The 23,914-nt window shown below is 37.6% G+C and overlaps 1 protein-coding gene across 8 annotated transcripts in view; it reads right to left on the reverse strand.

The window, feature by feature from the left end:
* Nucleotides 1-23,914, reverse strand: part of NBEAL1 (neurobeachin like 1) — an 80,145-nt gene that overhangs the window by 33,136 nt on the left and 23,095 nt on the right. For 6 of the 8 annotated variants that reach the window (XR_013183022.1, XM_077181330.1, XM_077181333.1 and 3 more), the window contains exons 7-27: nt 23,085-23,167; nt 20,900-20,985; nt 19,057-19,363; nt 17,758-17,864; nt 14,308-14,394; nt 12,791-12,874; nt 11,189-11,287; nt 10,507-11,087; nt 9,735-9,867; nt 9,060-9,179; nt 7,606-7,909; nt 6,604-6,689; nt 6,201-6,290; nt 4,578-4,746; nt 3,420-3,553; nt 2,873-3,032; nt 2,674-2,776; nt 1,805-1,961; nt 1,164-1,322; nt 666-825; nt 299-387 (exon numbers count right to left, since the gene is read on the reverse strand). Coding sequence is in view for 7 of the 8 variants with exons in the window: in XM_077181330.1 (XP_077037445.1) it covers nt 299-387; nt 666-825; nt 1,164-1,322; nt 1,805-1,961; nt 2,674-2,776; nt 2,873-3,032; nt 3,420-3,553; nt 4,578-4,746; nt 6,201-6,290; nt 6,604-6,689; nt 7,606-7,909; nt 9,060-9,179; nt 9,735-9,867; nt 10,507-11,087; nt 11,189-11,287; nt 12,791-12,874; nt 14,308-14,394; nt 17,758-17,864; nt 19,057-19,363; nt 20,900-20,985; nt 23,085-23,167 (3,298 nt within the window). In the remaining variant the exon portion in view is untranslated. The remainder of the gene's footprint in view (nt 1-298; nt 388-665; nt 826-1,163; nt 1,323-1,804; nt 1,962-2,673; nt 2,777-2,872; nt 3,033-3,419; nt 3,554-4,577; nt 4,747-6,200; nt 6,291-6,603; nt 6,690-7,605; nt 7,910-9,059; nt 9,180-9,734; nt 9,868-10,506; nt 11,088-11,188; nt 11,288-12,790; nt 12,875-14,307; nt 14,395-17,757; nt 17,865-19,056; nt 19,364-20,899; nt 20,986-23,084; nt 23,168-23,914) is intronic. The other 2 variants (XM_077181335.1, XM_077181332.1) reach the window with 1 other exon arrangement.

The raw sequence follows: 23,914 nt of genomic DNA on the forward strand, positions 1-23,914 counted from the left end.
ACAAGCTTTGAGAAAACTCAGTAATTCAAGGAGCCTACTATCTCAAACTTGCAGAAAATACAAGCTATTTGAGAATCATGATAGAAGCTCCACTTTTTGTTTTGGCTTTTTAAAGTTCTTGAGTACACAAAATTCAACAGTAAGTGACAGATGGGTCTAATTCTTAAAATAAATCACTGCTAAAGAAAACAGTAACAACAAATACCGCCACTGTATTTCAAAGAAATAATTTAGTTATCACACTGTACAGTTAATAGGCTTGAAGGACAGTATTGCAGTTCTAAAGAAGACAACTAACCCTTCTGCAGATAATCACTCTCATGTTTATATCTGATCTATGAGCCAGATACACTACAGCTAGGAGATCTTTATAATTGACAGCAGGATCTGTAGGGAAAAAAGAAAAAAAGCCACCATAAGCAATACCATACTAGACAATGTAACAGATAAATATTTAAAAATTGCCTTGGAAGTTATGACTGCATCCAGGGATAGTAAAAGGAACAAACTTCAGCTAACTAAGAAAATGTTAGCTGAGACTAATGGGAACTTTGAGCAGAACAGCTCTACAAGTAACACCTCTGGTTTTCCTCAACAAAAACCAGAGATGTTGGCCTCTGAGCAGCAGAAGTGTACTAATGTCAGATATAGCACTTGCCAATTACCTGCATACAGGACTTGGTTAAGAAGGTTTTTAATAAGAGAAACAGTAACTGGGGATTCATTCAGAAGGAGTCCCAGCCCAGAGTACCCCACTTCTCTGAGCCTCATCCGGTGCTTGCTCCGCTCATAAACTTTGGTACATTTCAGCATCTCTTCCACAATCTGTAAGGAACAGTAGACACAAATGCAAATTGAGCACAAAAAAGCATCCTTATCTCTCAAACTTGTGTATGATATAACATGCTGGTCCACAGTTTTTAGAGTTTATTTGATAAACTAACTCAAACAACATGGATAGTTTTTTTAAAGATCCCAACACTTTATTTTAAGAGAACACTAATTCCTTTGTGACAATGCCATCTAGCTAACATAAGAGAAAAGAAAAAAGCAAACTTGGATGATTAGTATCTTTGTAATTACATACACTTCTGCCAGACCAATGGAAAACACAAATTTATGTTCAATTGATTAATTTAGGAACATATCATTCAATTCATTACCTTGAACACAAGTTCTCTAAGCCTGTCAGAGTATCTTTGATGCAGTAACAGAGCATAAAGAATATCAGCATTCCCTGGTTCAAAGAGCAATAAAAAAAGCTGGTCTGGGGTTGGACTGGAATGAAGTAGGCTGAAGAGAACATCCAGAATTCCGCAGAGCTACAAAATTAAAACAACCAAATTAATACCCACTTCATTTAGATTTCATGCTTTGTTTTAGGAAAATTTTCTTGGCTTTTAAGTTTTACTTTTGCTGGTTAATAGACAGTTTGTTGCTCAGTATTAGTGCCTTTAAACAACTTTTAATACATTTTTTCTCTCTATAGAATACCTTATCACATTAAGCATGGACACAAAGCAAGATCAAGTGCTGCTGATGCTATAAAATAGAAACTACATCCCAATTCCTGGTAGGCTGAAAATCAATTCATTTGGTTTTGTAAACTAAGATAATTTTTCTAATGGCACATCCTTATCTTACCTACATCTAAACAGAACCACACATCAGTTAACTTTTGTTCGTGGTCATTTTCTTCTTTGTTCACCCTTCTTTTAAGAAAACAAGGCAAGATTTCTAAATGCCAAGATGCAAAACCAAAACATGTCCAGTTTAAACTGTTAATTTATGCCATGTTGCATACCTGCTCCTCATCACTGGTGGCAGCTATGTATCCTACAATGCTCTGAATTTCTTCATGTGTTCCACCTTTGCTCAGAAAATATTTGATCAGTCCATACAGGGATGTCCGTATTGTCCTCAGGTCATCAGGAGCCAAATCGCCGTCTTTACAGCCAGTCCTGCTTGCCAACAGACCAGAAAGACAACCTAAGGACGCTCTTCCTGGCTCATTAATAGCAATTTGATGGTGCCAGTTTGGTAATTTTTCATTTACCCAGGCATCGTGCACAAGTGTTCCATTTTTACTGAACTCAAGCAACTGAACAGTGATAATTAGATCAGACTTTGCAAGTCTATCCAAGCCCTGAAATGCAGACTTGTACTGATCTGGATGTAGGTCAGGATTGCAGGTTCCCACCTCCCACAGGAAACAGCAAAGTCTCTAGCCAATCTTCCTCAAACACATAATTATATTCATAAGCAGATATAAATCATCAGCACTGAAAGGTTACAATTTTAAATTTCTAAAGAAGTCCTACTTCAAAATTCTACAAGCATTTAAAAGAACTTAAAATGCTAAACTTTGTATAATGGTAATGATCTATGACTTAATTTGCATTGTTTAACACAAGTCCTACAATTTTGTAGTTGTAATTACTTCTACAAGCACTCCTAATGTCACTGAAAAACTTTACATAATCTTAGCATAAAAATTCAAGGCAAGGCAAGGCAAAGTAGTAAGTCAAATGGGAAAAAATTAATGCAATTTTGTAAACAAAATCAACCAACAAAATCCAACCTGTGGTTTTATTTATTAATTTTAGAATGATGGCAAAAATCCCCAAGAGCCACATAAAATAAATGAGGAGTCAGAAGTAGTAAAATTCATACCCATAATAAATCCTGAGTGTGTCTAGAAGAAACTGCACACCATACTTCTTTCTGAAGAGCCTTCTACTGTCCTTGATGATTGTAGAAAGATACTGTATATGTCCTACAACATAAAGGTTTCTTTTAGAACCAAGATAAAGATTTGTGTCATGTGAAGAGTCCTGTGCATTCACACAGTTGCCTCAGGCCAAGAGCTCACCGATTCTGAAGGGAAAGTCACCACTGTTCCAGATGCTGAAGTCAAAAAGCAAGTGGTGATACATCTGTTGCAAAAGCTGCATGTTCTTTTCTACTGAGACTTGTTCTATCAGCAACTGTACAGCCATCAGGACATTCACATCCATTAAGATGCTTGGCACCTTGCAAAATAATAACAGGTGTCAGCACTCAAAATACGGAATGTCCTAATAAAATTTTATTTTAAAAAACAGAAGTTCAAGTTTATTTTATCTTCTACAGCAATGTCTGCTCCATTAAAGCAATAAAATAAACACAAAAGTAGTCTCATTTGAATAACCAAACAACAAAATAGCTATATCAAAAAACAGAACATTACAGAAAATGAAACATTATATTTCACTTTGCAGATAAAGACCAACTTCTCACACCTTTTTGCTTTTAGAAACACAAGAAATAAAATTCTTACTAAGGAGGCCTTTAAAGACTGTGGCGTTCTGGCTATGCTTCAAAATCAGAACCTCATCCACAAAATTCATTACTAAATGATGTTTCTCAAGTTTGCTCACCTTCTGTAACAAGGCTCCTAGAGTGGCAACTCCATGGGAGTGAATGAGATTTTCTTGATTAACATGATGTCCCTGAATAAAATGTTTTATCATCAAGATGAAAGTTGCAACTATGTTCTTCTCTAGACGTGCTTCTGCAGAACAGAACAACAGTAGCAAAAGTCTTATGGTTTATCATTGGATCACTGCATAAAAATAGAGGGGAAAAAGTAAAATCAACTGTCTATATTCCTCACTACTTCCTGAACTTCTGAACTCCTGTTCCTTAGCTGTAGCCTAGATTTTTTCCTGTCTCTAGATTTTTTCCTGTGCAGAATCATAGCCAATCCATGCCCCTTCAGAGCAAAGCGATCCCAGTCCTGACTTCAGTTGCTTCATCCACGACTGTATACAAACGTCTTTGTTACAATCTTTTGCAAATGCTCAATTATTTTCCCTCTGTAGCTGCAAACTGACACTTCCTAGCCACGGTATGCAAAAAATTAGAGACAGAGAAGTTCTATTATTTTCACTGTTCTCCACCATTTCATCTGTGTAAAAAAGTAGCGTTCTGCCTTGCAAGGTCTACTTTCTCAGTGGTTTTTGTTAAGGTCAAAGTTAATTCTCAATATTAGCAAAGCTTTAAAAAAATCTAATCTTAAAGCATCTTTTCAGTTTCTTTTTATTTTAATCCAAAATGTGACTATGTGTGGAAGAGGTAGGAGCCTGAATATTTTATTAGGAAAATATAAGTTTGGCTAAAGGCTAAATAGTGCAGTTCTGATGCTGCTGTCCCCACATGCCTGTGTGACCCAGCTTTCAAGCTGTAGGAAAGCTTCTCCTGTTGATATCAGTAAGTTTACATCAAACAATTTCTCAAAATAATCAGAATAGAAATTAAAACAATGTCATACCTTGGCACCTGTAACAGTAAATAATGAAAAGAAAAATAATGCTATTAAATATATCTATACTTGAAATATGTTATATTATTTTTTATATAGTACTGAACTCCTGGTACTCAGTATCCATGTCAGGTATCTAGGAACAGAAAGAGCCTTTCAGCTTTACATAGATGCTCTGGAAAATTCAGCACATAATAAACAGACTTCTGTCATTCACAAAAGGACTTGTAAAATCAAACTCAAAAATTAGGTCACTTCAGCTTCACTTTCCTACCTGATGCCTTTGGGGATGAAAACACCACCCAGTCACCCTCTACAGGAGTTACAAGTTCTGGAGGCAGAGCTTCTCCTTCAGACTTCTCAGGCATCTGTGCACCAAGAAAACTGATCTGCTCCAGCAATGGAAACAGCACGTTCATTCCACCAATACAGTTGATCATATCCTGAATCAAGGGAAAAGGCAGGATAAACAGCATAATCACCATAAATAAAATCCCTTCCACTATAGCAAAAATTTACTCTGCATACAGGAGTACTCACAAACCAATCAGAATGTCTCACAGGCCACTTACACATGGGCCATCCTGTCAGCTCTTGTTCTGAAAGTACATTTTGTACATTTCCTTCCTCCTCCCCCATATAAACACTGAAAACTGAAGGACACAAAATCTTAAGAAGAATCTTCTGCTAAATATACTTGAAAAACAGGAAAAAACATCTCTCTGATTTCTAAGCTGCAGCAAGCAGTAAGATAAGACGAAGACTATACACATCTCTGTTTTAATCATCTTCCTGCAACATTTCAACTTCAGGCAATCAAATAATACAAATTTTTTTAAATAACTCTACACATACATCAATTCTAAGCCTCTCCTTAAAATTCAAATCTCCCAAGTCCCCCTTTTTCCCCTCCTTCTCACAAGTGGAGATAGCACAAGACAGCCCCTGGCGGTGTTTAAGGACAGACTGGATTTGGCACTTAGTGCCACAGTCTGGTTAACAAGATGGTGTTTGGTCACAGGTTGGACTTGATGACCTCAGAGGATGTTTCCAATTTAATTGATTCTGGATTCTGTTGTTCAAACAATGCTTCTTGTGGTAAGGTATAATATATTCCAAACACAAGATTTCTAGAAGTGATTCACAACCACTTCAAATAATTTCAAAATCAGGGTTTTAGCAAGCTAGTCAGAGACACCCACTCATTTTCCCAGCTTGGTCCAGAGACAAATACTGTGGAGCTGGTGTAAAGAGGACAAATTTTAGAACTATTCATATCATAGCAAGATTAACTAACAAGTGTCTGCATTTTCTTAACATTAGTCTCAGCAAGTGGTTGTAGAGATATGCACAGTGGATATGTAGGGTGTAGCTCCAGCAATATTTCCTTATTAATCAGTTTGCCAGTACAGTCAATTGTTCACAGTTCTTGGAAAAAAAGGCAGATCTTATTTACAGTGCATACATTTTCCTCAAGATGAAAAAATGTGGTATTCTACTGACAAGTCCCAAGTATTAACTAAACCCTACTAATCTTCATCTAACTCAAAGTTTATGACAGCAAGAAAACCATGACAGAATTCCCTAGAGATGAAAAAATGCTCTTGATACACAACATGCATCCAACATTATTATGAAGAATTGTCAGCTGCCACAAAATATCGTCATGTACTGTGACAGTAAATGCAGTGGCACTCATAAGTTCTCAATAAATGTCATGTAAAGGCAACACTACTTCAGCTACAGTGTTAGCCCATGAATTCTTAGTATAAAAACATGATGCATCTGTTAAATATAATTTACATTATGATAATAACTTCCAGCATTCTGAAAGTTAGATGAACACACAACCACTGTTATTTTTGCATCAGGTTCTGCCTCTTCACAACACATTTACCTTGATGTCCCAATTCACTACTTTGTTTCCAGTTAGTCTTCCATGTAAAAGATTTGCAGACAGGTCAAGGCAAATAGGGTTTCTGCAGGCCTGTTAAACACATAAAGAAGCCATGATATCATCAGGCATCTACAACTGCTTGAACACAAGATTTTGTGCCAATGTGTTGATATTAAAGTATTTAAACAACATGAAACCCCTAGAATATAACACATGCCATTTTAGATTTGACATTCTCTATTGTACAAGATAATTCCATCCTTTTGCAAACCTACTATGTCTGCACAAGACTACAATTTAAGAAAGCTCTCACTGTTCCTTATCTTCCCATAAAAGCCACAGTGCAAACACTGAAAGCAATGCATGCTGTGTAGTCAAAGAGAAATTATGTCCTGTTTCATACCTTTGGTGTATAATGAAGCAGCACCTTACTGGGGAGGTCTGCTACTTCAGCTTCTTGAGACTTCCATGGAGTTAAACAGTTTGGACCTATTAAAAAAAAAGTATATAAAATCATATGACCTATTTTTAAGAGTCCAGTGGTTATTAATGTTGCCCTTTACAAATGTTATACTACCAAACTTGTTGGAAGAACAAATAGGACAGTCTGAACCATATCTATTTGAGACATGCTTTCAAGTAGAGTTTCTATGACTTAAATCATTCATTTCAGAGGGTCTGCTTAAAAAGGAACACATCCTACACGAAATGCTAAACTGCACAAAGAGGTGTTTTTTTACCTTCAAGCAGCTCTCATGTTTGTCTGTACAAACACCTATCTCACATTTGTCACTAATCTCTGTCATCAAGCCTAAATGCCCAGAAAATGAGTAACCTTCAAGATAGTTTTGTTTAGCAATACAAAATACTTCCTTTAAATGATGCAAGTGTTTTAATGCCAATCTGTAACAACTTTGAGTCATTGTGCAACTTAATACCTTTCACACTTTGAACTGTACCACATAGCTTTCAGAGTATTTTCTTCAAAATGACCACTTAATTATTGATTCTTATGGAAGAATCCTTAAGCATAAATCACCTTTAAGTAGCCTAACAAATAAGGGCAATACTTTTAAAGAGTCTCAACTGTAAACACATGTGAGCAAAGGGTAGCAAAAATTCAGAAATTTACAAGTGCAATTATTCCCTAATGTTTAATTTTACAGGTGTGCTCATATGATAAACAGATGAGCTTATGGAAATGTAACATTTTAAAATCAAACTTCATAACATACTTATTAAATGTTAAGCTTATTTGCTTTAAAGCCCTCTCACTTAGGTCAGTTCTGCAGTTCTTCTGGATTGTAAGTTCTTCATTATGTGTCTGTGTAAAGCAAAGCTTAGTGTGGTCTTGTTCATAACTCATTCCTTTTACTTTGCTAAAACCAGTACAATCACCACTCACCTGCTAAATATAATGCTTTCACCTGAGAAGGTTGCAGTGCTTCATGAAAGATAATAACTGATCCAAGTTGGCCCTCCAAAGATGTTGGACACCCCCATTCACTGTCCTGAGTCCCTGCTGAGATCATTTTGGTGATGAACTCTGGTTTTCCAAGCACCCCACCCCAAGCTCCTGGAGCGAGAATGCCCCCAAGCGATGTCCGGTGGGGCATGACTGGGGAGGAAAAAGGGGGATCTGGAATCTGAGAGGGAGGAGGAGTTGTTGTTCTTTGACCAGCTGAACCGATGCAGCAAGAAGTGAAAGACTGGAGAGTCATACATGGAAGAAAGAAAACAAAACACATACTGTAAATCTCTGCTTTAAATCTGAAGACTGCATCTAGCAAATCTGAACAAAATAAATGAAACCCCAAGCAACAAGTTCTGCCAAGCAATCCATCACAGTAGGCCAAAAACCAGAGCATATACTTCTCATAATCAGAAAGAACACCCTTTTTCCAACTAAGAGCAATTTGCAGCATTACTTCAAGTGCTGCATGACCTCTGGCAGGAGCACAGCAGGAGGGCCAGCTCCTGATACCCCTCTGTAAATACTCCTCTTCTGGATTATATTCCAAAATACTAGCCCAGTATTCCTGCTACTGCACATTTCTCGTATCACTTAGTCCACTCAAACAGATGCTCTCATGGTAAGATTACTTGCCCTATTTCTGGTTACCTTGAGATTTATAATGTTTATTCTACAGATGGGCCAAAATCCAGAGTTTTATCTTGAAATGAAAACTACACTTCCTCTCATTTATAAGTTTTATACTGATTTTACCATTACAGCATCCAACTTAATTGTTTTCTCAACAGACTTAACAAATATCAAATTAGAACTTAAAAAAGAGGGAAGAATGTTGGGTCTTATAGCCCAGTTTAATATAAATTTATTTCCCAAAATGAAGGAACAAAGCTTACAGAGGAAATTACACATGACATACACTCATTTTGATGGCTAGTGTATTGTTAAACGTGTATACATTCAAAATGGTTAGATGAACTGTACATAAAGTGCTTATTCAGTTACTAAAGGAATAAGGAATAGCACATTAAGGAAACATTCAAAAAACCCAGTAAAAATACATGAAAATAACAGGGAATATTCTCCATTGAGTACTGTTACATCAATCCTACTGGTAGAGCTGCCACTTATGATGATGTCATCATAAATTATGTCAATATACTCAGGCAATTATTTTGAGGAAAACCCCACTATTTAATCAATGCCACCTGGTAGACGTTTTTATTTTTAAACAGAGATGACTAAACAATAATTACTTAATGGTTAGTTACACTCCAAAAGGATAATTCTGGAGAGTATCCATGGCTGAACATTACTAGCAGCAGTCTGAAGACTCACTGTTGGATGAGAGCTCATCCTACCAGGCAATGGCTCAGAAGGGAACTTACTTCATTCATAGCAGGGAATCGAAGTGGGGCAGAGACCTTCTGCTGTCCATTGACATAGATATACACAAGGCTCTGACCAAAGGGCCTCTTTCCAGGCACATGGACAATAGTTATGTTGTGCTGCAATAAAAAATAATTAAGTCATTATTAAGAGCAGTGAAATTACTATATGAAACTATTTAACTTTATCTCTACTAAGCTGGAGGAAAGCATTTAAGAAAATAAATCCAAACCATCAACAAGAATATAACAAGAACACCTGCTGATTCTATTTCAAAGTAGTAAATGTAATGTTTACATAAAAACAGGTTTTGGAAGAGAAAGATACAGCTCTTTCATAGTAATGCACATCAGTTCTTAATCATGGGAATAGAAAAAAGTAAGGCAGAAACAGTACCACAGCCATCTATGCCTGTTTTAATTTAATATAAAAACCTCTAATGCTGTAACAAACTTAATCAACAAAAATGCCTAACACACATGCATAAGTTAGCTCAATTGATAACTAATTTATGTGAAAATCGCTTGCATTATTTGAGATTAAAACTGCTCTTATGCAATGAATTACTGCAATATTATAAAACAGACTATTTGTTAAATGATCAAAAAACCAATTTTGACTTTGGAGCCAACAATACAATCCTAAACAAAGTGTTTGTCAGTATCAAATCTTACCCAGAGAGAGTCAAAAAAACAATGGTCAGGCAGCATCACTGTTGCATATTCCCTCTTTGTGCACACTGCAACCACCAATTGCCCCGAGCATGTAATAAAGGCTTCAAACCCCATACCACTTCCTGTAAAAAAACTACAAAAGACATACAATCAAGGACTTGCTTCATCAAAACTACCACCTAACAATACACTCATTAAGAAGAAAATCTACTCAAGTTGTTTGGTGGTGGTGCAATATTTACTATGTGACTGTTACTTCTCTTATTAAAAAAAAACTAAAAAAACCAAGAAAACCCCAAAAGACACTTTGTTTGCTTCTATTAGTACCTAAGAAGTTAAATTACATCAAGAAGCATTCATGTCAACATGCACTATTTAAGCACCATGAAGGTGCCTTCTCACTTGCGCACTTACACAAATCCAGACTTTATGACCTTTACAACAAACTGTGTGAAAGCTTGTTCTGGTTTTGGGTGGGAGGTTGGAGGGATTAGGTTTTGGTTTTTAATCTTGTTTTGTTTAAGCCATGAACCTTCCCACAATTTGGAGTTATGGATGTTGAAACTGCAGATGACAAGACATTACAACAGAGAAACCACACTGAAGTTCTGTAACAGAACTTGGCTGTGGCGACCGATGAAAACTCTCCCTTTTCCAGACCAAGCACTAAGTAATGCCTTCAATGAAATTAAGCAGAAGCAGCACATGTCACGGTACCAAACGCCACAGGGCACAGATGGCCCACCCCTGCGGGCTGTAGCAGTAACTGTACCTGTACAGCTGCTTCCTCTTGCCGCTTTTGCCCGTCGTGCCGGGGTCCACCCGGTCCTGGTCGAGGCAGAGCCAGGCGTTGAAGGAGAAGGCGGAGCCCGGCCACCTGTGGATGGCGGGCAGGGCGATGCCGGCCATGCTGTGGTGCAGGTTGAAGTACTGCAGGGCGCTGGCCAGGCCCTGCTTGCGCGCCATGGCCAGCAGCGCGCGCATCACCGGCACCACGTACGGGTGCGCGCCCCGCGGCTCCTCCGGCCGCAGCAGCCGCACCAGCTGCAGCAGCTCTTCTGAGCCCATGGACTGGCTCCCCAAGGAGCCCAGCAGGGCAATCAGGTTCTCTGCACAGGTGCAGTGGAGCACCGAGTGGGAATTGAGGGTCTCGATGATGCGGATGACCATGTTTGCGTTGACGCACGTGGCACGGCTCTGCCTGTCAATGCAGCAGATTCGCCTCAACCAATTGGAGATGAAAATCTGCAGCTCGTGGGATTCTAGTTCTGGAAGCCACTGGATCAGCAGCAATAAGGGCTGGACATTACTAATGCCTAGTATCCCAACAGCCATGTGGTCACCTTCAACAGCCTGAAAAACAGTAGGGAACTCGGACATGAAACACAATAAGACAGGGCCAGAAGTACTGTTGAAAGATGAAAGATTTCTGCTTCAAAGCAAGCACAGCTCACCATATTCATGAGTTCCTCCAGCAATTCCCGTGACGGCTGACCCAGTGATTTCAGTACCTCATATATGTGTGCATACCCAATCCTCTCCTTGAAGACCTCCTGAGGATAAAAATTCCCATCTCACTAACAAGTAAAATGCACAAAAACTGCTTGTCTACTGCAGCAGGTAGACAAGCAACTTTTAATTTAGACAGTTTAATGCAATATTAGACACATAATAATTAGAATGTAATAATTACAGGTTAGAAATCTATTTTTGATAACCTGTTCAATCTATGTCTCTAGAATGCTGCAGATGAGAAGCATTTCACTGGAGCACACAGATAAATAACAGTTCAAAGTTCTATTTTATTAATTACCTATAAAAGAATATAACTACTTTGGTATAATCCAAATGTTAATAATATCACAATGAATAAAGAGCTTAGTTTTTCATCTTTTTAGTGCACACTATAGCTTGAAATGTTTACACTGAAACACAGAAGTATTCAAATATTAATGTTTCAGTAAAAAACTTTCATAGAGCAGATTAAAAACCACCTATCCTAAAAACTTTAAAAAATTAGAGAAATGTTCCACAGAAGTTTTCCTGAAAACTAACTGATTTTACAAGAAAAAAAATCAACCAGCAAAGTTCAAATGGTAGTATCCATTTATGGTTCAATTATTAAACAGCTAACACATCATATGGAATGGATACTCTTCTCCTGGCTCTAGTTTGTGTTGAAATGACTTTTTTAAAAGAATAAATCTTTCAGCAGAAGTGAGGTGACTACTTAGGTAAACATGAAAAGAAAAAATACACATATTGCAGTAGAAGTACAATTGAAAACTCTGACTTCTCTGTGAATCCCAGCTAGGCCCCATCTCCAACACACAACTCTTCCCAGGCTTTCCTGAGTCAGTGGAGAAATAAACACCTTCAGTAAAGCTCTGGAGGAGCATAATAGATCCTGTTGTCTCTCCCTTAGGCTGTACTGCAAGTAGCAAAAAAATTAATGATTCCCACTCCTCCTTTATCCTCCAGTGGACAGTCACATCCCTTTACCTGTGCCAAGTCCAGGGAATCATTCAGCCAAGGGTTGAATTTAATTAACTCAGCAACCCAGGAATAAATATACTGTTTTTCCATGGGCTCAGCTTCCAGTCATAATCACAAACTAACCACAACCTATCCATTTACCAAATGACAAGAATAACTACCAGGGAAGGGCACAGGGCAATAGCATAATCACCATCTGGCAGCAATACAGTCTTGGCTTGCTTTAAAGCCTTATAAAACTACAATACAAACAGCTGCCTGAAAAATTCCTCCAAATACCCACTAAGTCTACCCCATATATCCATGAGACAAGTAACAATGTCCTTTCTTTACAATGGTTCCAACTGCCAGCATACTCAGATCTTCCAGTTTTGGTAGAAAGATGGCTCAGTGTTCAGCCATTAGACACATATAAAGGGATAAGAAATGCTAATCAGCTATTCCTATCTGGCATGAATGTGTGAGCACAATCTGCTCATTTCCATTAGCAAGATCCATCAAGGTATAACTGGAAACAAGATGAAGAAGCTGCAAACAGCCCTGTGCATAGACACTGTTACCTTTGCAGCTGGAGATTTGTGCATTACTGCTGTGAGGGCTTGAATGGTTGACACTGCCAAGGAGTCCAGGTGTCCCTGAAACACCTGAAAGGAGCAGGTACAGAAGTCATATAACACATGCAAAGACAGTTCAGCTCCAAAATCTGTGCTATGCCCTCCTGCCAGGAGGGAAACCAAGAGTTTGCTAACATGCTTCAAAAATCATCTCCCCACCAGCCAAAATTTCAAACCCCACAGCCTACAAGGAATTACATCACAGTAGACAACTAACCACAGACTTCAAGAGGAGAGAAGCATTCGCAACACAAACCGCACCTCAAATATTCTGATGGACAAACAAGTTTTCCTCATGCGTCTAATGGACAACCTCAAGAGGGAGGGAGGAAAACAATTAGGAAATGTCTTGCAGTGTGTGTGCTGCTGGAAAATCAGCATCTGCAGTTCATATAAAGTGACTTATTCTCCATCCAAGGCCCTGCAAACCAATGCAGCACAGACACACCCCCAAAATCTAAGAGATAAGTCACACCAGCACAGTTAGGTGGCTGCCTCACCCATAGCCTCAGTGCATTGATTCAACACCTCTCTCTCCAATTTAAGTAACCTTTTGAGTTTTTTTTTCTAAAATTCTTGTTTCTATTGATATTTCTGTGATGGTTTTAAGAACAAAAATGTTGGAGCACTTTTTGCATCCATCAGTAAACCTAATTAGCAACAATGTACAAACAAACATACTGTTTCATCATCTCTGAAATATGATGTGCACCTCAGACATATTTTGAAAGTGAAATGTCAAGAATCAGATTATTAGATGTGAAGAAACATTTACATGCGGTTAGAGCATTGTGCTGTGTCCAAAAAAGCCAGAGCTATTAGTTAAAAATCACAATTTGTAAATAACCATCCCTTGTATTCAGCTTTTTTTTTTACATTTTTAATCAGAACAAATAATTCTACTATAAAATTTATACAAAAGCTGGCATTTGTAACTTTCCACAGTATTTGGGAAAAGCAAAGCAACAGGCTATTCCTACCTCCCTGATTCAGCCTGTCCATTGTTTTGTGAACATCTGTTCTTGATGACAAGCTAAGAACCAGGACACCAAACACAAAACCATTGAGATTCACAAACAAGGCCCCAGAATCCAAAACACCACAGTGCTGAGACAAAGAGCAAAAAAGAGGAAAAGGAGGGGAAAAAGAATCACCACCAGTTTGAGAAAATTAATTTGGCTCTCATTCATGTGCTTCACCTTTTCCTTAAAAAAAGCATAACTGATGCTCATTCTATTGCCAATATCTGCAGTTTGAAGCAGATGAATAAAACATAGGCTGAACTCAATCTGTTATTCAGAAAAATCATTTTCCAGAGACAGGAAATGCTGATCTCTGCAGCATCAAAAGTTTATCTTGCTGCAGAAGGCTTAAGGAGGATGATTAAGGTGAAGCACAGGAATCAATTTTCCTGTGATTGTGTCTTGACTTCAACTGAAGCAAAATACAATTTAGGTAGGTACCTGGTCCTCATTCATTTCTGTCAGTAATTTGTTGGTAAGGTCTTTCTCACTCTTGTCTGCCACTTTATTGTTAGCATTTAAAAACAGCTGTTAGAAACAGAGACAAGAATAATGGAAATAATTGCATTAAACAGTTACCTGCAGCCAAATCTGTGGAGGCTGCCTTAGATTTGTATTTCACATACAAAAACAAAAATGCAGGGAAAAAATACTGATGATTACACTGTATTTTTGCAAAAAAAAAAAATTACTTTTTTTTTCAAAAAAAAAAAAGAAAATATGTAATCACTGAGACAAAGAGAGAGATTTATCTGGAATTTGTACTCATCTCTGGCTTAGCAACTGTGATTTCATTCAATATGCAACATGACAGAGTTCTAAGAAATTTACTTGTAAGAAATAAAGACAAGAGTGGGGCATTAACAAGGAAATGGATACAAATGTTTCATCATTTTCCACTTATATTTCAGCCTAGGTGAAAGCTGAAGATACCTAGACAGAATATGTTCATCTTCAAACAGCATAGTAGCAGAATTTCTGGGGCACACAGTCTTTGGGACAGGAAGAAGGGCAAAATATCTCTGCCATCATCCTGAGGATCAGACAGGTTGCAAATAGCTTTAAATCAAACATACACCCATACTGCATGAACAGTAAGGAACTGCTCTGTGTTCAGTAGCTAAATTCCTAGTCAGTACCTGAATTTGACAGTTTCCAACTCACCCAAATTCATATTCAATTGCAGTCAATTTGCGTGCCAAATTTAGATGTAACGTAATCAGAACTAAGATTTACCTCCTTCTGTTTTAAGATTTTATTGAGGCATTAAAAAAAAAATCTGATCAAAATGTTTTAAAAGTTCCTTTAAAAAAATATAAACCCTCTCCTTCAGTGGGTAAAACCTTTCCTCCAGTGGGTAAAACCTAAGCATTTCTTTTCCCACACAGACACACACACATTTTGTTCCATTATCTGCTAGCTTAGTCTCCCTGAAGAGGAACAACCTAAGAAATCAACTTCCATAAATTTGGCTAAAACAAAGGACAACACTGAAGATATTACTTTGACTTACATAGGTGTGAAAGCACATTGTTAGAAACACTTTGAAAGGTACATCACAGTCAAGAGCACTCAACAACGCAGAGTAACTATAATATGTCTCAGAGGACTAGAACATTAGCAAGAATAAGAACATTAAACAAAAGCAAATGGAGACAATGAAAAAATAAAAATGTCATCAAACTTTTGGTATGAGTTGCTTCATTTCTCATAAGGCATGTGAAAAGGAAAAATAGATTTATTTTTACAAAGTCTATACTGTTTGAATTTTTCCATTTAAAAGCTGTTAAAAAACCACTTTTTTTTTTCTTTTAATCAGACATACTGTTAAAGGTCATTGTGCTTTGCTCAAAGTCTGACCTCTGAGATAGTTAAACAGATGAGAAAAGATTCAGCACTGACAAACCAGATTGTTAAATGACTCTCAGTACAGAATAAGCACCTCCTGATACCTCTAAATTACAGTCCCTCTTTTTGCATATCACTGGCAAAAAGCAACATTCAGATCAGCAAAACTTAACCAAGCAGTTTTGAAAAGCTTTTGTGTAGATCTCTAACCCTAAAGCATAGCTAAGGAAAGACAGTTTGCCTATGAGCCTTAAAACCAGCAAACATTAAAGAAAAAAAAAAAGGATTTACATCTTAGAAGATTGTAATACTGCAAATGACTACGAAGTATGAGTAGAAATACAGCCTTGAACACCCCAAGTTCTTTGGGATATCTAGAGCAGAAATATGGATTTGCTTTACTCCTCCTTTCCATAGAAATTACTTGCATTTCAAGTTTGCAGAAGATCCAATAGCTTCCTGAATTTCAGGTATGTGTATGGACTCTCATGCTCTCTGCAAAAATGCAGAACATGCTTTCCACACACAGTTTGCTTAGGAACCCAGTAGCAATTTTCACAAAATAAGGAATAAAATCTAGAACTAGGATCTCCACCCCCAGCTAATAAGGAGAAATGCTAATTCCAAAACTAACTCAATCTTTGCTATTTGGCTTTGAAAAAGAATGGAGACACAGTATATTTGGAAGCACAAATATACTGCGACACCTGCCCTGCCTCTATCTCTCCCACTTCTCATCTGCAGGGGTATTTTGCCTGTGAAAGGCTAAAAAAGCACACTGTGTACCAAACTGGCAGCACTGATCTCAAAACAACACAGTGATATGTGAGTCTGTACCCCTGGAAAAAACCTTAAAAGAATATATCTTGTAACATACAGACAGGCAGAATGAAAATAAAAACAGCAAGAAAAAATAGACCAGCTGTTCCCGCTTTCTTAAATTCCACCACTTGTTTATGAGTGCAGGTACACAGCAAAGAGTTTCCATGAAGAGGTAAACATCACACTGCTGATGATTTTAGAAGAAACTAAAAAAGGAGTTTCTTATCAAGTACAAGGTTAGTACAAAAACAGGCAGATTCCCAAACGCAGGAGAAGAATGGAAAGGTCAAACAATGTATTTTCAGAAGGAGATAATAAAGCTACAGACTATTTAAAACACTTCAAGTCAGTTGGCATTCTGCCTCTAATTATAATTACAATTAGGACATAATCCAAACACATTTATTTTTAATACATCATTGCACTGAAATACATTCTAATCCAAAATCTAAACGGATTAGAAACAAATTGCACAGTGTAGTTAGCATTAAATTATCTAACATCAGAAGAGCTCAAAACAGCTATGTCACTAACATATCACATAATAACATATCACAAAAAGAAATAGTGCAGAGTTACATCATATCTGTGTTCTTTCACACAGGGAAAAATAAAATCAGTGCAATCAGCAGAAGTTTGCAAATTATGACCATTTGCAGCTCAGATGAAAACCCTAGATCCTATGTAGAAAAGGAAAAATTGAGGAGCATTTTTAACAGTTAGAGCTCATATTTTATGTCAGCCACACACAGGATTCAAATATTCTGAAAGACTTAAAATGGAACACCAGAAACATTTTTTTAAATGGAAAAACATTCCTCTGAAATTAGAATTCAGACCTTCATCTGGCAGCAGTTGTTAAGTGACTTCCTAATGATCCAGTGATAGAATATAAGAGAAACAAAACAAAATAATGAAACCCCACAACAAAAAGCCAAATAAAAAGGCAGGTGGGATTGATTTTTTTAATCAGACATATAAGAGATTACTGTGCTTAGCTCAAAGTCTGACATCTGAGAGACTGTAATAGGTAGGAAAAGATTCAGCAGTAATTCAAAGATTGTAACAGATTTTAGAGACTGAGCAGGGTCGGCAAAGGTATTTTGCTCAGGACTCAAAGTATTCATTGCTTTAACCACAAGGCAGATGAGACACCTCCACCTCATTAGTAATAATACAAGGCAGGGCTTGTTAAAAATATGCTGATAAGGGAAAACTTACCTTGCAGTTCTGCAAGAGTCGAATGAGATGCTCAAAGCAGTTACTGTTAAGGAAAATTGCCTGCAGAACAGGCCTATCTGTGCAGTCTAACATGGCTGTGATGGTATCTATAAAATTAAAATAGAACTGGCATCAAAGACAAAACACATCCCAAATCCATCAAGCATTTTTTCCTGCACATTCCATAATACATATCAGGAAAAAATTATACAAATCATATTATCTGCACTTTTGATCAAGAATGATATGCATTTTAAGAACAAATCACTAGGCCTAAAGCTAAACATTTTGACACTGTAAAGACTACCACAGACTAATATTATGGAGAAATTTTACCAAATGAATATCTTTGATTGCTTTGGGGCTCTGTTTCAAGTAATTTCCAATAGTGAGAACATAAGCAGCATCATCTTTTCTTTACAGCACATGAACATTTCTTTCCTCAACAAGCAATTACTCTGCATTCTACAGCAGCCTTATAGTGTAAGCATTCTCCATGGCCACAGTACTATTCTTCAGTTTTCTTGGAAGTATGGGAAAGGAAACACCTTTATTCCCCATGCTGAACATCAAAATGGAAAAAATTCAAAGCCCTGAATTCTAACCCAAAAATTTATACCCAACTCTTTCAGACTATTACTTCTGGCCAATGTTTACAGTAACGCCATTTGAAAATCAAACTATCACAAAACAACACCACATAGCTATTTTATTACAGAACAGTTTTATTCTGCAATTACTAAGGTACTGACAAGCTTCACTTCTTGCCTAGCAAAGTTTTTCTCTTTCAACAGACACTTTTGGCCTATGAACCTTGACACTGTTTAAATGGTAGCAATCTGATATGGTTTCTTCTGGTTTTTTTATTACTAAATTGTGGAAGAGGTTTCACAGCGACTTCTGTGAACCAGAAAGGAGTGTGATAAGAGGATCCATGTTTACCCCTGAAAGAATTTTCTACCAAGGTCATTGACATAGAAACCAAGAAAGAGAGAAGGATAAATAAGAGAAACCTACAACTGCCTATTCCAATAAGCTCTCTGTTTGTCTTTCCTGACCTATGAGTAAAGTGTAAACTTATGAGCTTTGTAAGAATGTATAAATAGCATGCATGCTGTAATAAAACCGGGTTTGAAGCTTCCTGAAAGTGGAGCATTGCTTTGTTTTGTGACCCTCTCAACTACGACAGTAAATAATTAAAACAAGAAATATCTAAGAAGAAATGCTAGAAATTTTTCAATTGCTTAGCCCAGTCAATATTTTTTGCTTCAGAATTATTGAAAGGAACTGTGTACTCACTCAGCATTTGGATCTGCAGTGCTATGAATCTGCTCTCCCACTGCCTGCATCGCCTTGGATTAGGTAAGGCTGAATGGTCTGAGTTAAGCAACTTGAAATAGTTCTCCAATATTGTACTTGTCTCCACCTGGCGCTGGTCAGAACTGCTGGTTAGGAGGATATGGACAACTTCTGTCAGGCACTTCAGAGTCAGCTCTGCCTTCCTGCTCACTTCCTCAGGGTTTCTGTCATCCCAGTTGTCACAGTCTGCTAAAACACGCATCAAGACTTCCATGGTGGCAGGGGATACTGCTTGAAGAGCATTCCTCTGAAACCCATTAAGGCAAAAAAATGATTAAGAAAAATAAATTTAGAAGAATTTAAACCTCTTCAAGCCAGCTGTGTCTACTTGAGTTATCTGAACCATGCAATATGCATTATTCCATCCACTAATGCTGTGTAGTTAAATAACTAAGAAACATTCTATTTGGATTATGCTGATGGCTACAGATGAAATGCATCCCATCTTGTTCACTTAAACAGGCTCTCTTTTTCAAAGGGAATGCTTATATAGAAAAGGAAATACAATTTAAATATGTGTTATAACATTCTTATAAATTAGCCCTGATAAACTGCTAATTTGAGGCAAACCTTCACCTGAGTTTTCATTTTAGATTATGAGATTCATGATACTTTGGAATGTGTGGTAAGAAGATACTCATCAGCAAACGTTTGCCTGGACCCTGAATGCATTTTTCTCACCTTTCTTCCTGGAGGCCTGACTGTCTAGGCTCAGACACAGGAGCCTGAGCTTGTGGCAGGCTTTGAGAAGCCCTGTCAGGGATTCCTTGCCCTGTGTAGGGAGCTGCATTCAAGTTTTGGCTCTCAACCCTTTATTGTTTGATCTACACTGCAGCCATGGCCATGCCTGGCTGTGTCATGTCTTGAACCTGACCCACTGACTTGACTGCAGCTTGACCTCGGCCCTGCCTCATGGCTATGGATGGGGCTGGCAGCCATTGGCCTCTTGACTGACTCTAGTTATCACCAGCAGAGCAAACCCTTACTCTGATGTGCTGACCAGACTTCCTGGCTTGATTTTAGGCTTTATCACCACAGCCTTGTCTGGTGGGCTGGGTTGGGCTGGTCCATCCTGGTTCCAGCCAGCACAGCTGCTCCCATCACTGGGTGCAGTGAGAGTGCACCCTTTGCTGGTCAGGGAAACTGCTGCTGGCCATCCTGCTCAGACTCCACTTGCCTTCCATGACGGAGCAGAGCCTGGCTTTGCAGCTCCCTGGAAACCTTTAAAAACACCCTCTTGGAGATCACCAGAAGTAGCAGCTGCTTGTGACCAGACTAAGTAGGACTTTACAGGAGTCAGGTGAGAAAATGGATGTTGACTTTGCTGCTGATGAATACCCTCATTTCCTCATGTTCTTTCAAAGACTTTAAACAGCTTCCAAGCTGTAATGCCCCACGCCTCCTACAGTGTCAAACTGAAAACAGCTTACTTTCAGCACTGGGAAGTAAGATATATCAATTTCATGCACATGAACACAAAACATCCATCTGTGCAGGTGGAAATTCCTAATCTAGTTATGCACATTTTTTCTTAAAGATATTACAGTAAGTTCATATGAACACGTAATTGTTCTAAACAGCAAACTTCTATGGTTACTTGAAATTGGGACCTAGCTTTTAGCATTTAGGTATTATTGCCCAGAATGATCCCAAAGTTGCTAAGACAAAAATAATTAATCATGGATAATAAATTCTTCTCATTTACAAGTTATGGAGTATTTAAAAATCTTAAAGAACAAGCATTTGGAGGTTTCAGCAGCTGAAAAGTTCAAAGTATCCTTACCTGACCACCAGCCACAATAGCTCCAAAGAGATGCAGCAGGCAACATTTTAGGCTTTCCTTGAGATGTTCACTTTCTTGAAAGCATTCTGATTAAATAAAAAGGAGATTTTTCTCAAAAAAAACCCCACCAACAAATAATAAAAAAATCCCTCCTCTATTCCCTGTTATCATACAAATTAAAAAAAAAATCAACTGTATTATCTCCACTTTGTTTTATATAACTCAGACACAAACACACCAATTCCAGCATTATCAAAGCAACACAACATTACCACATTTATCAGGAATTCACAGGGCCACACCTTCAGCTTGCATAAACTTCCCATGCCAGCTGACAGAACTATAGACACACAACTTTTGCTCTCAATTTGTAATGTAAAAATGAGCCCATTTTGTCCATATTAATGAGAAAGAGAAGGACATTCTAACACACAACCAGTTATCAAGCATGATAAAGTTCAGATAAATTTTGGCATGAAAAATTTCTGATGCCATATGCAGTGCAGGTAGCTCAAAAAAACAGTGCCTGAGCTTGCTGACTTTAAGGCAGATTGTCAGAGAATCCTGCGCGGATCTGTAACCTTTCTAGCAGTAATTTCTTTAATGACAACTATCTTGCATCTCTTCTCTTGCCATATCTGACAGAAATTAGTCCCAGACAGCCTCAGCGTCTCCTCTTAGCAATAGATATAACCTGGATATTGTTGTTATAGCAATAACTGTAGACCTAACACAACAGCAAGAAACTACAAAGAATTATTTTTGGAAATGCCACTTATTGGCAAGTAAGATTTCTGATTATATACTGAATGTCTAAGCCTATTTTAAAAGAAGATGGCAGAGCTATTTTTCCAATCTCTTCTACAAACAGAACAAAGCTTACTTAGATGATCCCACTGTTAGTGAGCTAGTACCACCATTCCTTGACTTATAGCCTCTGGATCTTTGTAGAACCACAGACAAATTGAAAAGAGCAGTACCTATCAGATTGTGAATAAATCATTAGGCTGGGTTTTTCCTAGTCACTAGACTAAACCCCCCCCCCCCCCCCCAAATTAGTCCTGACATGGCAGGATGCTTAAGGCACATGCTCAGCAATTTCTTACTCTGTCCTTTCTGCCAGTTGGCCAACAAGCAGATGAGTATCTGCTGGCTAATGAGCAGACTTTTAGCTCGGTCACATTATACTGTATTTAAGAGACAGGAGGAACCACAGGGCAATGCACTGAATGGAGAGGAGAGAACCTACAGATGATATTCCTCTGTAGCAGCCTTTAGAGTGGGTTTCCAGTGCTTTGGTATGTAGATAAGGGCATTTTACCGGCAGCAACAATTTGGTCTTTTTGGCAACTATCCTATTTTTTGTATGCAGCAATGGAATCTCAAGGAACAGGAGCTGTGACTCAAACCTAGAAAAATCAAATTCATAAATGCTACCACTCCATGAATAGAATCCCTCTTTTTTTTTTTTTTATTTTCAATTAAAACTAAGTTATTGGATGGCTGCAAAAAGGACTGATTTCACTCCTTCACTGCCCTTCCCTCCAGCTTGTTCCTGCAGCTTCAATTCTGTAGGCACTAGCACTTTGGTATGCTCAACTGGCAAACTACCTGGATATCCCACATTCTTGAGATTTAAGTACAGAATATGGACATGTAAGTTCTTCTCTTCCACACAAACAATCTGTAATCATAAGAACACATGAATTCCAAAGTAGCCATCATGATATTTAGAGAAAATTGCTTCCTAAACTCGAGGCCAAGGAGCATTTGCTAGTTGAATGGCACAGTTTCATTTTTTCTAGTTGTTAAAGCATATTAAAGAGACAGAAGTACATGAACACTCTCCTAAGATAATTTTTCCATGAGTTATCAGTGCAGTTACTACAGGGATCGCATGTGCAATCACTGTGTACCACAATAAAAAGAAAGTTCACAGAACCAACCCTACTAAACCACGTTAGGCACTGAAATGAAGTCTAGAAATAAAGAAAAAGGCTTTCAAAGATAAGCAGGAATGACAAAATGGTGATGCTCAAAGAAGAAACACAAAAAATAAAGTAAGCCGCTACATTCAGTCTCAGAAAGCAAGTAAATGCTTTCAGTTAGGAGAAAGTTACTTGGGCTCACTAAGTTCATTCCTCAACAGAAAACTATTTTTAACAGGTTGTTAAGTAATACTTACGGTAAAAAAAAGGGACAAACTCAACAGTGAGGGAAGCTGGTTTATACTTCTGTCTGCTCCTTTCAACTGTACTAAGGAAACGTCTGCAATTACATTAAAAACATACACCAAAGAAATTACATATGATACCTTTGTTTATTACTTATTAATTTATTACTTATAATGTGGATTTATAATATGACATAGTAGAAAATGTTGCCATAAATCAGGAGTTATCTTTTGTTTACAGGATGAAAAAGAATAGTGAAGTAGTATTTCATCCTGAAGACATGAATCACAGCTAATCCCGTATTCAGTCTGCACTTAAAAATACTTAACATTTTACAAAATGGTTTAGTTAAAAAAATAAAATTAAGAAAAACAGCAATCTCTTATTTAGTCCCTGCTTATTGCAACTAAGCCACCAGCTAGAATGCCACATTTCTTGACCAAGCCATTTTAAATGGGCCGAAAACATTATTATGAGTTCATTAGGCTGGTGAGAACACATAGTCAAATTAAAGGGCTGTAATTCTATTGCTACACTTATAAACTCACTTTCAAAGATGTAAGTTATCTACACTGTGAACTTCAATAAGTTCTTTTACCCTGTTTCAAGCAGGTCTGCCCACCACATTCCTTTTGGCTTCTTTGTTCCACTAATTTAGAAAAATGGTCAGTTTTTGGAAGGAGAACATAATGTAAGCACCTTCATGGTGATCAGTTGCAACCAATCACCTCTTGATATATCCTCAAATTTAATTTTGTTTTAACTTTAGTATTAACAGTAAAAATATTATAATTTTTGAAAATTATTTAAATCATATCCAGTTTGAGAAAGCATAACACAT

This window comes from Agelaius phoeniceus, chromosome 7 (assembly GCF_051311805.1).
Source record: "Agelaius phoeniceus isolate bAgePho1 chromosome 7, bAgePho1.hap1, whole genome shotgun sequence".
In the NCBI taxonomy this organism is placed as follows: Eukaryota; Metazoa; Chordata; class Aves; order Passeriformes; family Icteridae; genus Agelaius; species Agelaius phoeniceus.